The sequence below is a fragment of the Propithecus coquereli genome, unplaced genomic scaffold, assembly GCF_000956105.1.
Source record: "Propithecus coquereli isolate 6110/MARCELLA unplaced genomic scaffold, Pcoq_1.0 Scaffold28, whole genome shotgun sequence".
Lineage (NCBI taxonomy): Eukaryota > Metazoa > Chordata > Mammalia > Primates > Indriidae > Propithecus > Propithecus coquereli.
This window is the reverse complement of record NW_012148396.1, coordinates 9030837-9045659: the sequence shown is the minus strand read 5'-3', so window position 1 is coordinate 9045659 and position 14823 is coordinate 9030837. Positions and strand designations below refer to the sequence as shown.

The 14823-nt window shown below is 43.1% G+C and overlaps 1 protein-coding gene across 3 annotated transcripts in view; it reads left to right on the top strand.

The window, feature by feature from the left end:
• The window catches only part of TRAPPC9 (trafficking protein particle complex 9), a 660607-nt gene that overhangs the window by 186214 nt on the left and 459570 nt on the right, over nucleotides 1-14823 (top strand). For all 3 annotated transcript variants that reach the window (XM_012648143.1, XM_012648141.1, XM_012648142.1), the window contains one exon: nucleotides 5932-6056. In XM_012648143.1, the coding sequence (XP_012503597.1) occupies nucleotides 5932-6056 (125 nt within the window). The remainder of the gene's footprint in view (nucleotides 1-5931; nucleotides 6057-14823) is intronic.

Here is a 14823-nt window from a genome sequence, read left to right as displayed (position 1 = left end):
GCTGCTGGTCTAATTGGGATTTATTTGGATATAATATGTCTTTTCCCTTTATCTTTATTTTCCCTTGAAGTGTGTTTGTATCCTAAGAAAGTTGTACTACTCCTTTACTTTAGAAAAAATCTTTGTTGAGATAGAATTCAGTACCATCACTTCAGTGGTCTTTAGTGTATTCAGCGTTGTGCAATCATCACCAAAATCTAAGTTTGGAATAGGTTGGGAACCACCCAAAACATTTCATGTGTTCAACTGGTAGTTATGAAGCATCCATTTACGTGAAAGCTCCTAACATCAGCGAGGGCAGAAGACCTCAAGTCTGGTCCCATTGCAGGGAGTGCCCAACAGAGGGAGACCAGTCTCAGGGTGAGGCTGCCCATGGAAAACGAGGACTGTTGCCATCTGAATAGCACATGAAGGCTACTGTCTCTGTGTGATTATTTTTTTTCTTTCCTAAGCACATTCCAAAGTTTCTGAATGAATGAACATGCCCCTTTCTCTATGGAAATTAAGGATGGGTATTGGCTAATTTCTTAGCCAACTGCTTCTACTGCTTTGGTTTTCTTCAGGATATTTTATGATAACCAGATGGGCTTTTTTGGCACCTGTGGATTTTATGAATAAATGAAAAAGCATTTCTGAAATATATTCTACCTGGAACAGCATACTCGAACAAACTCCCACTGAGAGATCATTCCTCCTTTTGCCTTTGTTAATGTATTTTATTCTAGTTATATTAGTATCTTTTTTGAAAGTACACAAAAATGGACCTGACTAGACCCCAGCACTGGAGATGGGTGCTAAGCCATTGTGAGGGTCCTTACGGTAGGTTTAGTGGAACATGCGGTGCACGGTTGTGACCCCGTGGTGTGCTGCAGGACAAGTTGGGCTGGTGAGCTTTTATAGGAGTTCAGCATTAGGACTGAAATTTGTTATTGGGCCCAGTTTTGCTGGGTAGCGACGAATCCGACAGTCCTGAGTTCTTGTTCTGGCTGTGTGATGGACTGTGTAATATTGAGCAAGTTACATATCTTCTTGGAACCGCAGCCTCCTCATCTGTAGAATGAACAAGATAATGCCTACTCTGCAGGGTGAGGAGTCAGTCAAATGGCATCCACTAAGTGCCCGGTGCCAAGCCAAGGACATGGCACTCAGCCATCAGCTCTTACTAGTAGAGCTGTTTTTATTGTGACTCTGATTTTTCTTTCCTCTGCACAAATCCTGCTTTCAGCTATCATTTTTCCCAATTGTCATCATGGTTGTGATATTGCTCAATTCAAGAGAGAAGTATTATTTTAGTGTACAAAATTGTATTTCTGAATTGCCCACAGAAATGCTCTTAATAGAAAAATTGAGCACTATAAATGGTAACTATGAAATTCTCTCTAAAAGCTCAATTTTATTCACCATCGTCTACCAGACTTATACCATTCTTAGATACCCTCTGTCCTGATAAATCCACTAGACTCTTTGGTCTTCCTACTAAGCTGCCTTCATCTGTTTGTAACTTTTTTTGTCTTGTCTTCCTATTAATTGTCATCCCAATCTGTTCTCTGTTCTATTTGTGATAGCCTGTGTTGGCAGAAAAATTGGCCGAATGATTGAACATAATTTCCTCCCCTCCACCCTAACCCAGCTGGAAAGAACCCTTCACAGGCGTTCCCAGTGATCTACTTCCCTGCTCACGACATCTCGTTCCATCCCATCTCTCACCATCCTTCTGCAGCTGCCCCCTTCTTCTCTCCAGCTCTGTTCTTGTACGGGCCAAGGGCTCATCTTCAGTTTTCCAAATGCTGGCTTCTGCCTCCTACCTATGCTGGTGATATTCTGTCCCCATTTGTAATTTATATGCTACTTGTCTCTTCCATCTTCAACTGGATTAGAGAACAGACTTCTTTAGTCTATAAAGAGTCCATAGTGTGGTTTTCTTAGTATTTTTCTGAGCTTGAAGATGACAGGTTTTTGAGGTTTTGAGGTCTGTGTCCAAAAAAGGAGGCAAATTTCAGATGGAATTTTTAGCCTTTTTTTTTTTTTAATGCCCATATCCCAGAGCTTTCCAGTTCCAAGATGTTGCAAATTTGTATTTTTCCAAAGTATTTTTACACCAGTTATCTCATGGAGTTCCATGAGTTGGTTCCCATTTTGGAGCCCAGAAAGCTAGGGTTGGTAGACTTGTGTGAGTTCCCAGAGTCTCTCAGTGTGGTGGGAAGAATGGCTGCAGGAAAGCCCCATAGCTGTATCTTCACAGCACATGATTCAGAGGAAGACAAACCTTACTCCTTTTTTCCTCCTAGAATTTGTAGATGAAATCTCATAGAAGGACTCCATGTGACCCTTTTGTGTCTTCTGATTGTCCTCTGTTGGTGGGATGTTTCCATCTTTGGCCACCTCTGACCCCACCAGAACCTCATGGGATGGAGAAGGAGCTGCTCCTCAGAGAAAAGGGGAGTGCAGGGCAGACAAAACCAGGTGTTCACTGTATCCCTCCACTATAGGGCAATACCTCTGGATCACTGCCAGAAATGAAGATTTAGCATTGTTATAAGTATAAAACAGGATTGATATTTCCAAGGCAAAAAAGAATCTGAGTCCCTTGGCAGCTAATAGCATTTGTGTAGTTTGCTAACGATGGGAGCCTTCCCTGGGGAAGAGCTAACCAAGCTGTTTGCCAGGCTGTGTATGTGTCTGTGGGTGGGGTGGAGATGGCATACCCCTTTGGGCACCTGGCTTTAGTGTCCAAGTAGTTTCTGGGGTAGGATGCTAAAAAAATGTGGAGTTTATGTTTTGCAAATGTCTTTGTTAACAATGCTAGTTCCTTTCGCAGCAAGCATCATGGTGTAGTAGAGAGGTTTTATAAATTGTGTCCATGGTGCTAGGAGAATGAGAAAAAATAGAGAAAATTAACTTATTCAAACTTAACAGCTTTTGATTGAGTCTTTCCAAATAAGAGAAACCTGATGAAATTTCAGTTAACTAGTAGTTGGTTATTGAATGTGACTTTGGGATGATGGAATTTTTGTTGTGCATGTGTGTATGTAAACTGTGTGTAAACCAAATAATGAATTTGACCCTGTAATTTATTAATTCATTTAGTTACTATTTACTGAGGGCTTACAATTTGCTAGAGCCTGTGTCAGCTACTGTGAATTTGACAAGAATTCAGTTTGCAAGGCATTTGTAGTCATGTAAGGAATCTAAGACATGTGCATAAGTTGCTGCAGTAATAATAATAGCTATTTTTGTTGAATGCTTGCCATGCACCAGGCCTTGTGATAAATACTTCGTATGCAGTAATTCATTTGTTTTTCTAGATAATCCTACAGTTTGTGTTCTAATTATTCCCATTTTAGGGATGAGGAAATTGAAGCTCATAGAGGTTATGTAACTTGGTAAAGGTCATTCAGCCAGATGGTGGGGGCCAAGATGCAGACCTCCTGCACCTCTAGGGGGAATTTCATGCCAGGCTCATGTCTCTGTATTTCCTTCTGCTAAATCATAGCCCTCTTGTTTTTGTTAGCTCTCTAATGCTTGAATGGATTTTAAGAGTACTTCGTCCATGTTTTCTAGTTGTTCTCAGCAGCTGAATTGGTCTGCACTGTCTTGTCATCAGGAGTAGAATCTTCTGCTGTTCTGTTTTGCACCGCTTCAGCCTGAGCTGCTTGTGGGGCATCAGATGTGCCTCTGTTGCCTGCATTTGACGCTTGAACAAGAGCCTGTTTGGCACCTCCATTTGCTTTGGAAGTGCAGAGATAAACTTACCCTTAAAGGCTTAATCACAATCTTCATATGTGTCTTGCATAGGCATTACTAATAGAAACAGATCAATTTGTAATTTTTCTTACTCTAGACGCTCAGTGTCTGATTCATGCTTGTGCCTTTATGAGGAAAAGGTATAATAAACCTTTCAAGTAGGCTATTTTTTAAAACTTATTTAAGATAATTTAGCATTTGAAGATTTGAAGGCTCCAAGTAGAAAATTATTTAATTCTTCTTTACCTCAGTTGAATATTTTTTTGACATCCTGAAAATTGAACACCTGTGAAGGATTTCTTTCCAGCTGGGTTAGGGTGGAGGGGAGGAAATTATGTTCAATCATTCGGCCAATTTTTCTGCCAAGGGAACATACCTTAGCAAATGATGCTTAAGAGAAGTTTTTCTATTTTAAAAGAAAATCACGAACCATTTTTGTTATGCTTGGTTAATTACAAGTTTTTGCAAAGAGATATTAGGGATAAGGCCTTGGGTCTAAGTGATTGGGAATTTGGAAATATCTTTTTTGTATCAATTAAAAGTAAACACTCTTCATCTTATCACAAGAAACTTTACTTTCTTAATAAGAAATTACTTAGTTGAGTTTGTTTGCCATTTGCAACCATTTAAGTTTTGTTTCCCAACGACTGTGTTGTAATAGAAATGATAGTAGACTTGGAATCGAAGCCACTGAATGTGAGTTTCAGATCTGCCACCCACCCACCCATCCACCCATCCATCCACCCACCTACCCAGCTAACCATATATTCACCTATCCATCTGCCCAGCCACCCATCCATCCAATCAATTTTATTAAATGTCCATTCATGTGTGGTACTATGTCTAACATCAGTTATTGCTAATATGACCTTGGGCAGGTTATTCATCGCTCTTCTTTAAAGTGGAGCAAGTTTATAAACTATAAAGTGCCATATGATATGAGTTGACACCTTACCAACCTCACTTTCTATCATTTGCTCTTTCATCTCTGCTGTTTCCATGCGTGTTAAGCCAAAATTAGTATTAACTTTTAACACTTGCACAGATTGCCTCTGGTTGTTTGTTCTTTTGGCCTGGTTTACACTGGAAGTCTATCACACTTGACATACTCATAGGTATACTTCTACATGCCAGCTGGTTTCTGTTAGGGAACTTAAACTACTTGAAAATAACTTATTAGGAGGAAATCTCTTTATGTTCTTGAAAAATGATAAAACTATAAGTCAAACAACTCACTAATTCAGCTGGGGTCTTCTCTTCAGTTAATGGGAAGGAATTAGTGGGCGACTGAGGTCCAGATCAGGCAGTGGTCCTGGAGACCTGTGCAGACTTTGGCATTTCCTCTTGAGTAAATTGGGCAGTGTGGGAAGGGCATGGTGTGGTTTACACTTCGGTAGGCTACCTCTGCCCGCTGTGTGGAGAGTAGATGGTACAGGAGCAAGGGTGACGCGGGAGAACAGCCAGGATGGAAATGGCAGTGACTCAGACCAGGGTGCTGGCCGTGAAAGCCATTTGTGGATGTACTCTGAGAGCTAGCAGGATGGGACGTGGGGTGTTAGACCCAGAGAGGACTTACTGTCAACCGATAGTTAACATTAACAATTGAGACCAGGTGGCAGTGAATGGTCCTCGGAGGTTTAAATATGGTCCTGTGGCAGAGAGTGGTGGCTGCTTGAAATCGGGCGATGAGGTGGCATTTAGACTAAGATAGAGTGGTAAAGTGGAGCTGGCCACAAAGTGGGGGAGAAGCATCCCAGCCCGAGGGAGCAGCCCATGCAGAGGGCCCGAGGAGAGGGATGGGCTTGGCATGGTCCGAGCTTAAAAGGAAGGCTGGGGGGCCTAGGGCTGTCAACTGCGGGTGGAAAGTAGCTGTCCTTTTTCAGGAGTGGTACTTTCTCTACTTTTTATGCATAGTAGGTGTGAATGTATGCTTATGGAAAATTCATCAGGCAGTTGTAAATAATACAAGATAGGATAGTAAGGACAGAAACTGGACTTGGAGTGCTCTTCCAGTTACTATTTTTTTTTTTTTCAGAGTTAGGGTATTGCTGTGTTGTCCAGGCTGGTCTTGAACTCCTGGGCTCAAGCAATCCTCCTGTCTCAGCTTCCACTAGTTATTGTTTTTAAATAAAACCCTCTACATTAAAAATATCAAGCTAACTTACAATTTTTATTCTTCTTTTTTAGATGGAATCAGTGTGAGTGGCTTTCCTCTGTCCAGTCCTTTTCGACAAGTCGTTCGGCCCCGAGTGGAGAGCAAACCTATGAATCCATCTGAGAGCAGCAAAGCTGGTGACTTCAGCCATGTGAAGGTGAGTCGATTCTATAGACAGCTAGTTTGTCGAGTGCCTTTTGTGGTTTCTGCAAAGCTTTTTCTGAAGCAAAGTTTTGAATGTTTTTCAGAAGGGAAAGGAAGTGTGTATATGACAGCTGCTTTCTCAGTATTTTTCGTTCTTGTACAATGTTTTGGAAACCAGTTACAATGAAGCTTAAGTGCGTTGTGTTGGGGTGGCAAAAACTCGTTTCCTTGAAACATTGAGATTTTGTGGGCTGACTCAAACAGTGCAGTGATTAAAGTAGAATATTTCTTGCCTTTTCCCTATTCATTTGAAAAGTTTATTTATTGCATGCTTATTCTCAGTTCAGATATCTATCCCATACATTTTTATTAATCCTTCGTTAGCTCTTTCCAGTTGTTGGTGAATAAGCACCGAGGAAGCCAAAATGAATATACCAATAAAAAGTGAATGTCAGTACAAAGTTGAGATGGCTTGGGTACCAGCAGGAGCAGAGACAGCTGGCTCCAAGGAGAGGTCTGTTCTAGAGCACCCAGTTTTTGCGTTATCAGCACATGGGGAAGCGCTGGCTGTTTGAACCTGCCTGGGGGTAGTGTGTGTGGTGGGTGGACTGAAGGTCTTAGGAGCTGAGACTGGGCAGGCAGCACGGTCACTTTCAGGTGAGCATGTGTTTAGGGCCAGCCTTTGGAACACTGTTTGCAATCCTTATGCCAAAATTAAGAGGTGCATTGACTGGTTAGGACCGTAAGAATGACTTAGCCAAGATGCTTGTGAGTTAGGGCACAACAGATTTTGAGGGATTGGAGCTGCTCTGAGTAAACCCAGGTGAAGGGTAGAGGAATGCGAGATGCTGTGGAAAGTGAGGTCATGGCCAGTTGTGGTTGACAAAAGTCATGTCTGTGGATCAAAACTGTAAGGAGTTAGGTTGCAGGGGGAGAGTCTTATCCCTTTTTCTTTTCTCTGCAGTAAAGAAAGAGAATGTTGGTATAGCTGGGACCCCTCAATCACTGGGGTGCTGCCCCTCACAGCTGCTTGGTTGCTACGTGGTGGGGCTCTCGTGTTAGCCAGGGGGTTGGGTGTGGGGCGGAGACTCCCAGCAGAGGGAGCACAGGCACAAAGGAGCAAACAGCACGGCACACGCACATAGGATGCTGCTGGGGCAGGGGCTGGGACAGGGAGGGGTGGGGAGCAGGCGGGAGAGGGGACTTTCTCAGAAGGCCCCAGTTTCACTCCAACCCCAGCCTTCCTATAGCCTCATCCTCGCCACCCTTGGACTTTGTGTTTATGTACTTCTGTGTCATTGCCTTTGCCAATGCTCGGCCCCAGTGTGCGGCCTCAGCGCCTGTCTGCCACCGAGAGCAGCCAGCACGCGTCTCTCTTACCCGTAGCGACACACACAGTCTCCTCTTGGAGCTGTCAGGGATGCTGCCGGTGGCCACGATGGCTTTCTGTAGACAGCAGTAGCTTTGGAGTGAGGAATGTTGAAGGAAGGAAGGTTTATGTCACCCAGGGTCTCTCTGCTGCTAGTGACGTCTCACTCAGCTGGTGTCTGGTTTTGAACAAATGATCAGTACTGGTTTGGTAGTAAGACTATTGGTGGTGGGTAAAGGCTAAAGAGATGGAAAAGAAGTGCCCCTCAGGAAATCAGGAGGAGAGTGTCTCCCTTAGAAACTGCTAGTTTTTCCTGTGTATGGGCCATACTTTCCTTTTTCTTTGCATGTTTCATAATATTTTGTGGAAAGGTGGACCCTTTGGGTAATATATTGTAACATGTTGGATTCTAAACCTCCCTTCCTTCCTTGGGGTGGTGGTTGTTGCTGTTCTTATTTGTTTGTTAATTTGCCTTATTTTTGTGGAGTCTGTTTCCCCCACACTGTGTGCAAAGTCTCTACTTGTTACTATCTAATTATTATTTTTATTGTTCGCCTGGATTCCTAGGGCTTACCCCAGGTTCAGGGGGGCTTAGTGATCCAATATGTGATTAGAGTTGTGCTTAAACACTTTGATTCAGTGAGGCTCCACCCCTCACCAATGGATCTACACGTGCCTTGGGGAATACCTGGTTTTTCCTCTCTGAATTCATAAGGCCTCACGTTGATCCAGGGACCAGTGGCTCACTGGGGCCTTCTCTGGTTTCTCTTGACTGTGTGTGGGCTCCTGCATGTGCAGGCCACCACGGATACATGGGGTGCTACCAAGGCCTCCTTTTGCTCTTTTTTCTTCCTTTTTTTGGGACAGAGTCTGGCTCTGTTGCCCTGGCTAGCATGCCATGGCATCAGTCTAGCTAACAGCAACCTTAAGCCATCCTCCTTCCTCAGCCTTTCGAGTAGCTTGGACTACAGGTGGCCTGGCTAATTTTTTTCTATTTTTCATAGAGATGGGGTCTTGTTCTTGCTCAGAGCTCAGACTGGTTTCGAACTCCTGAGCTCAAGAGATCCTCTTGCCTCAACCTCCCAGAGTGCTAGGATTACAGGTGTGAGCCACCGCGCCTGGCCTTTCTTTTCCTCTTTCATGCACCAGATCTTTCTGTTAAATTTCTGGCTGGTCTGTGCCATTTTGTTGTTTGTCCCAGCTAGTTTTATGACTTCAGGTAAACTACAATGTTAGCATTCCCTGATTGTTTGCTCCTTAGATCTGCAGTTATTTTTGACAACACCCCATGAGTTTTCCACCCTCTGTTCCAAAAAAATTCAGCCTCTTCCAGCAGGCAGTGGAGCTGCCAGTTTTCCCACCTGCCTCCCCTGCCCAGGCTGAGCTCGTGCACTGAGGAGCTGGGGTAGGCGGAGCGAAGGGAACAGCCCCTGGCTAAACGCAGTCTCCCTTATTCTTATCAAGACCAAGTAGATTTTCATGAATAGATTCTTCTCAATTTGTTGTATGCCTTTGCTCAGTTTGAAAAGTCTTTAAATGATTGTTCTTGATGGCTTTGTCCATTTTTATTTTTGCTATCTGGGCAGAGGTTTAGCCACACTTCTCACTAAGCCATTCTGAAAGTGCCCACCCTCAGCCCCACATGCTTTCTGGTTATTCCTTCAAAGCTGAGGATGGAATGAAAAATGTTTATTTGGAAAGGTGTTGCTTTGAGCCCATTAATATCTCAAGTGTTTATTTCCGAAATGTTGACAGAGTAATAGAAAGGCTTAAGTTTTATAGTAACTTCCAGCAGCTCTGCTGCTTTTTTGGTGTGAGAGCAGGTGAACTTTTATATGTAGATCGTCTATGTGCTTTTGTCTGAGCACCTGAACTCCTTATAGCATTCTCCATTACTTTATTCAATGTGTGATCCCTGTTATTGTCTATTTCCCTTTATTATAGTAGGGATTAGCTGGCATGGGTACACTTAAGACATTTGGGGGACCGGGGTGCTTACATTTATTTGTAAACTCTTCTGATGCCACTGTAGGGTACTGCATTTATTTGTATTACGATGTAAATTCAGACACAGGTTTATGGACTCTTCCATGGGAAAGGAGCCCAGCTAGTATCCACTCCTTTGTCTCTCCACACTCAAATCCTGTCAAAGGCTGTCCACTGCCGCTGACGCCTTCTCCACAGAGCAGCCCCACTCTCAGACTCCAGTTGTCCCTCAGAGTTTACTTTTCAACCTTATGCTGCTTTATATCTTCCTTTCACCCTTTCTTGTGCTATTCCAGACCTCTTTCCAGGTAGAGGCCAGAGACGAGGTCTTCACTTTGCCTCTCTACCCCTCATCCCTCCATCCATTTTGCACTGATGCAGTGGGGCCAGATGTGGCAGCTCCCCCTTATGCCACTGTGTTCCTGTGCCTCTGGCCCTGAGCATGTGTCCGGCGCATTGGGTGCTGCGTTCCTTTGGACAGGTTCCTATCCCAGCAGTGCTGACTCTCCACCAAGGCTGGGTTCAGGCCCCTTTCTGACCCACCCTCACTCTACCTGTTTGCTTAATGAAAGCACAACCTATATTGTGTTCCAGTCATGGGTCAGCTATGATGCTTGGCCCTGGAGGTGGGACACGATGATTGAATTCAGGGGCCTACTTTTTAGGTGCCCTTTAACCAGGAGGCTACCATATAAGTCAACAACTGAAACGTAGTTAGTATTGTGCAGTCACTCAGCATTGTTTACTAAGCACCTACTATGTGCTGAGTAACATGCCAGATGATGGGCACACAGGGATGCATCAGACAGCTCTTGACTTCAAGGAACTCATGGGCTGGTGGGAAAGATAGAAGGAAACAAAACAAGAAAAAACAACTAGAATACAGGTAATGCTGATCGCTATGGTTGTGCAGAGGAAGTCAAGGAAGGCCTATCAGAGGAATTGGTACTTGAATGGTATATTGAAGGAAGAAAAAACTGGAGTGAGCCAGCAAACCAGGGTGGAGGGGTATTCCTGAAGTTGGAAATGGCATGTGCAAAGGCACTGAGGTCTGCATATGCATAGTATGCTGCTGCATGTCTGGTGTCCTGGAGCACAGGAACATCGTGCAGGACTGAAGGGAAGTTGTGGCCAGGCTGTGAAGGGTTTTGAAGGCATGCTAAGTTCATCAATTCCTTCCTACTTTTCTTACTCACTCATGCTTCTTTTGGGGGCATCTAATACATCTCAGGCACTATATTAGATGATGAGAGGATTTCTCTTTCTCCCACAGGATAAACTCTTACAGCTTAGTGTAAAATTTCAAAATTTAGGAGATACTGTTCACATTTGGTTGCCTATGGCATGAATTTTGTTTTCTTCAATTGGATGTTGCAAGAGCGAATGTGGTGTTTTTCTGTTTGAATGATGATAAATGTATAGAGATACAGAAGAATGTTTGTAGATGTATTTAAATGTAATTATTTAAATATAATTACCATTTACCAGACAAGTCTTGTGTATTAGGCACTTACATATAAATTGTCCTTCTAGGGTCTCATGAGAGCTGTTTGAGTAGATGGTATTATCCTCCAATTAGAAAACTGAGGCTCCTTGAGGTAATGTCACACTATCTAAGTCACCCATACTGGTCTCTGTCCATTGCACTGTGACACCTTCTTCTCTTACTACATCTTCCTCCTGAATTTTACTTGTGGATCAGAATCCCAGAGCCTCTGTATTTTGCACTCAAGCCCCTTTGTGCTTTGACCCGATGGACCATCCAGTTTGTTGGTTCTCTCTGTCTCAGAACTCCCATTCCACTTCTCAGCCACACTGAAATTCCTGTCATTTCCATCGAAGGTCCTGGGAGCCTCCTCCATTGGTGTCTTTTCCTGGGAAACTGAGGGTAAAGGAATTAATATTTACAGACTGTGCTCTATGAGCCAGGAACTGTGCTTAGTGCTTTACATTCCTAAGTTTACTCAATCCTTGCAAGTATCCTATGAGTGAGTGGAGAAACTGGAGTTTAGGGAAGACTTGCCCACGTTCACGGAGCTGGTGAGTGGTAGAGTAGGAGCGTGGATCCACATCCTTTCTACTAATCCTCATCCTGGGGTTCAACCCTTAGGTAGGATAGGATTCGACACGAAAGATCGGAGGAAGGGCATTCCCGGTAACAGACACGGCACCATTAAAGGCCAGCAGGGTGGGATGTTGGGAGCCATCAGGGGTAAAAGGGAGCAATTCAGTTTGTCTAAGATCCATTGGTGGTGAAAGTGGTGGAATTTCAAACCTGTGAAATTATGTGGCATTTTCCTGTTGTCAAGATTTGTCTTCTGTGGTAGAGCTGAGCTTCTCTGAGGAGCGGAGCAGGACCTGTGTAAGTGAAGTGGCTTATGGTGCTATCTGTGGGGGCATCTGGCACCATGAGCTTGTTACAGAGCCCTTCTCCCTGAAGCAGCAATGATGCAATTTAATTGGAATCGTGCTAAACCTATAAAATTATCACCGAGGAATGGTGTAGCCATGGAAACAAGTAACTCAGTGAAAGCTGCTTCTAGGGAGCATCCCAAGAAGTGGGAAAAGATAACATGTGTTTCTTCAGATTTTCCAGAAAGATATCTTCCCCTGTTTAGCTAGCAGCGATTGTGTCTGTCTATGTTCAGGACTGTTTTTCCTGCGTACCTTGTGAGGACTCTTCCAGGATTGAAAGTAGAGATTGTGTAAAGTGAATGCATATTAGAAATAATATTTATATAAGCCAGACTCTACAATAAAGCCTTTCTGACTCTCAACTTCCACGTCTATAAAATGGAACAATAATGCTTCCTTCATAAGGTTGTTGGGAGGCTTAAATAATGAAAGAGCCTGGCAGGAGAAGGAAATAAAGCTGGGCCAAATCAATTGGGACTTCGTTCTTCTTTATAAAGAGAAAAATGAGATTTGGTCAGTGAGCCTGGGTCAGTCGCTGACCTGCTGGTTGTTAACAGCAAGAGCAGCTCTGGAATAAACAGGGTTATGGGGGTCACCCCCGTGGCCTGGAGTCTGGTCTTTGTCCAGATCAGCTGTGGCCCTTAGGCCAGTTACTTAATGCTACTTAGCCCTGCTTTCCCCAACAATAAAGTGAGGCTAGTGTCTACCTTCTAAGTTGGATACAATGTGCATATAATATGTCAGCACGACAAGGACAGGGCAAGGGCTCCTGAGAGGGGCCAAAGCTCTGGGGTGCTTGTCCTGGGCTTGGGCTGCAGAAATACCCAGGCAGCAGGGACCTTTTCACCTGAGTTGGACTGTGCTGTGTGTCTCTAAAGGCTACCTGTAGCTTTGCCCATCCAAAGCATCCAACTCACAGCCCCCGGAGCTGGACTACATGGAGATGTGGGAGCCAGCTGAGCCCTGGAGCATACAGCATTTTGAGAGGCTGGAACGACTGTGGAATAGTCAGAAAGCCAACTCTAGCAAAGACTGCTGCAGCCATTTATCACAGCATGCTCTGTATCTGCTAAATAGATTCCATTCTCCCCTCCATCTACAATATTGCTCTGTAAACACTTCACACCTGCTTATAGCTTACTGGAAAGCAATTCTGAAATCCTAACAAAACCAGAGTTTGCCAGGAGGCAGGGGCCAGGCCCTCCCTTAGGCTCCGTGCACATTTGGCTTTGGAGAGCTTGTGGGTACTTGATCACCCTTGTCAACAACACCTTGCCTTTTAAAATTTCAGCAGGTAGGCATAATAGCTGCAGTTTCATTCACGGGCACCTCCCATGGGAGCCAGGGACTATGCTTCAACTTTAAGAAATTAGGAAAACATCTAGAAATTAACCCAAAGTAAGTAGAAAAGGAAATAATAAATAAAGACCAGAGCAGAAATCAATGAAATAGGAAACAAAAAACCTACTATAGACTAGGCAAGCAAAGCTTGTTCTTTGAGAAAAATCAGTGAAATTTATCAACTTACAGCCAGATTAAACAGAGAAACGATGCAAAACGATGCAAAATTACCAGTAGTAGAAATGAGAGAGCTGGAATTACCATGGATTTTATAGATATTAAAAGGCTAACAGGGATACATTACGGACAACTTTATGCTAATAAATTTGAAAACTGAGGTGAAATTACAAATTTCCTGAAAGACACAATATACCAAAGCTTACTCATTATAAAGAAATAGATAACTGAATATCCCTATATTCACTAAGGAAATAGGATTTTTTTGTTAAAATCTTCTATGGAGAAAATTCAGGCCCAGATGGCTTTGTTCATGCATCTTACCAAACATTTAAGGGAGAAATAATATGAAATCTATATAAACTCTTCTTTCAACTTAAAAAGAAGGAATTCTTCTAAAGTCATTCTATGAGATCAACATTACTCTGATATCAAAACCAGATGCAAGATTATGGAAAAAACTTCCCAAACCAAAAAACAAAACCACCGGTACTACAGACCAATAGCCCTCCTGAACATAGATACAAAAAATTTTAAGCAAAAATTTAGCGTAAACTGTCTAAAAATATGTAAAATATTGACAGAGGTTTCTCTGAAGAATGCAAGGTTGGTTTAACGTTAAAAAAACAAAAATGTTAATCAGTTAGTGCCAATTTGATGGTGAGTACAAGTGGAGCCCATTCTTCCGATCTTGTGATACCTCACTTCGGATAATGGGCTCAAGTTCAATCCAGGAAAATATAAGAGGTGCTAGATCACTGTCGTTTCTTATAATTGAGTAATATTCTATTGTATACATATACCAAATTTTAATAATCCACTCATGAATTGATGGCCACTTGGGTTGTAACGCTATGATGCTCACATGGTGGTAATATTCTCCAGGGATTGGGGGATGGTGGGGGTAAACTCATAACTAAAGGACACGGGGAGCATTGTAGAGGGGAAGGACATGCCTTTAACCCTCTCTTGGGTGAGGCAAAGACATAAAATGTAACCAAAATGTCTGTATCCTCATAATACCCTGAAATAAAAAAAAACAAAAACAAAAATAAAAAAATAACAAAAAAAAATGTAATTCTCCATGTTAACAAACTAAAAAAAGAAAACTATATAAACATCTCAATAGATACAGAAAAAGCATTTGACAAAATCCAACATCTATTTTCAATAAAAACTTTCAGCAAACTAGCAATGGAAGGGAACGTCCCCTACCTTATAAACTGCATTTACAAAACCCCAGAAGCTACCATTATCCTTGATAGTAAGAGGCTGATTGGGCTTCTCAAGGTCAGCTGCCCTCACCTGCTTACCTGGCTCAGACAGGGTATGCCCTCTCACACTGCCAGTCTGGTACACAAGCTGTCTACTCTGATTGGACATTCTTTCTCACTTCTTTGCATTCCTGGCATGTTTCTAAATCCTCCTTCTGGGCAAGTTCTGAAGTCACCTGGTCTGCCCAGCCTTCCTCTGCTGGTGGCAGGGACATGGA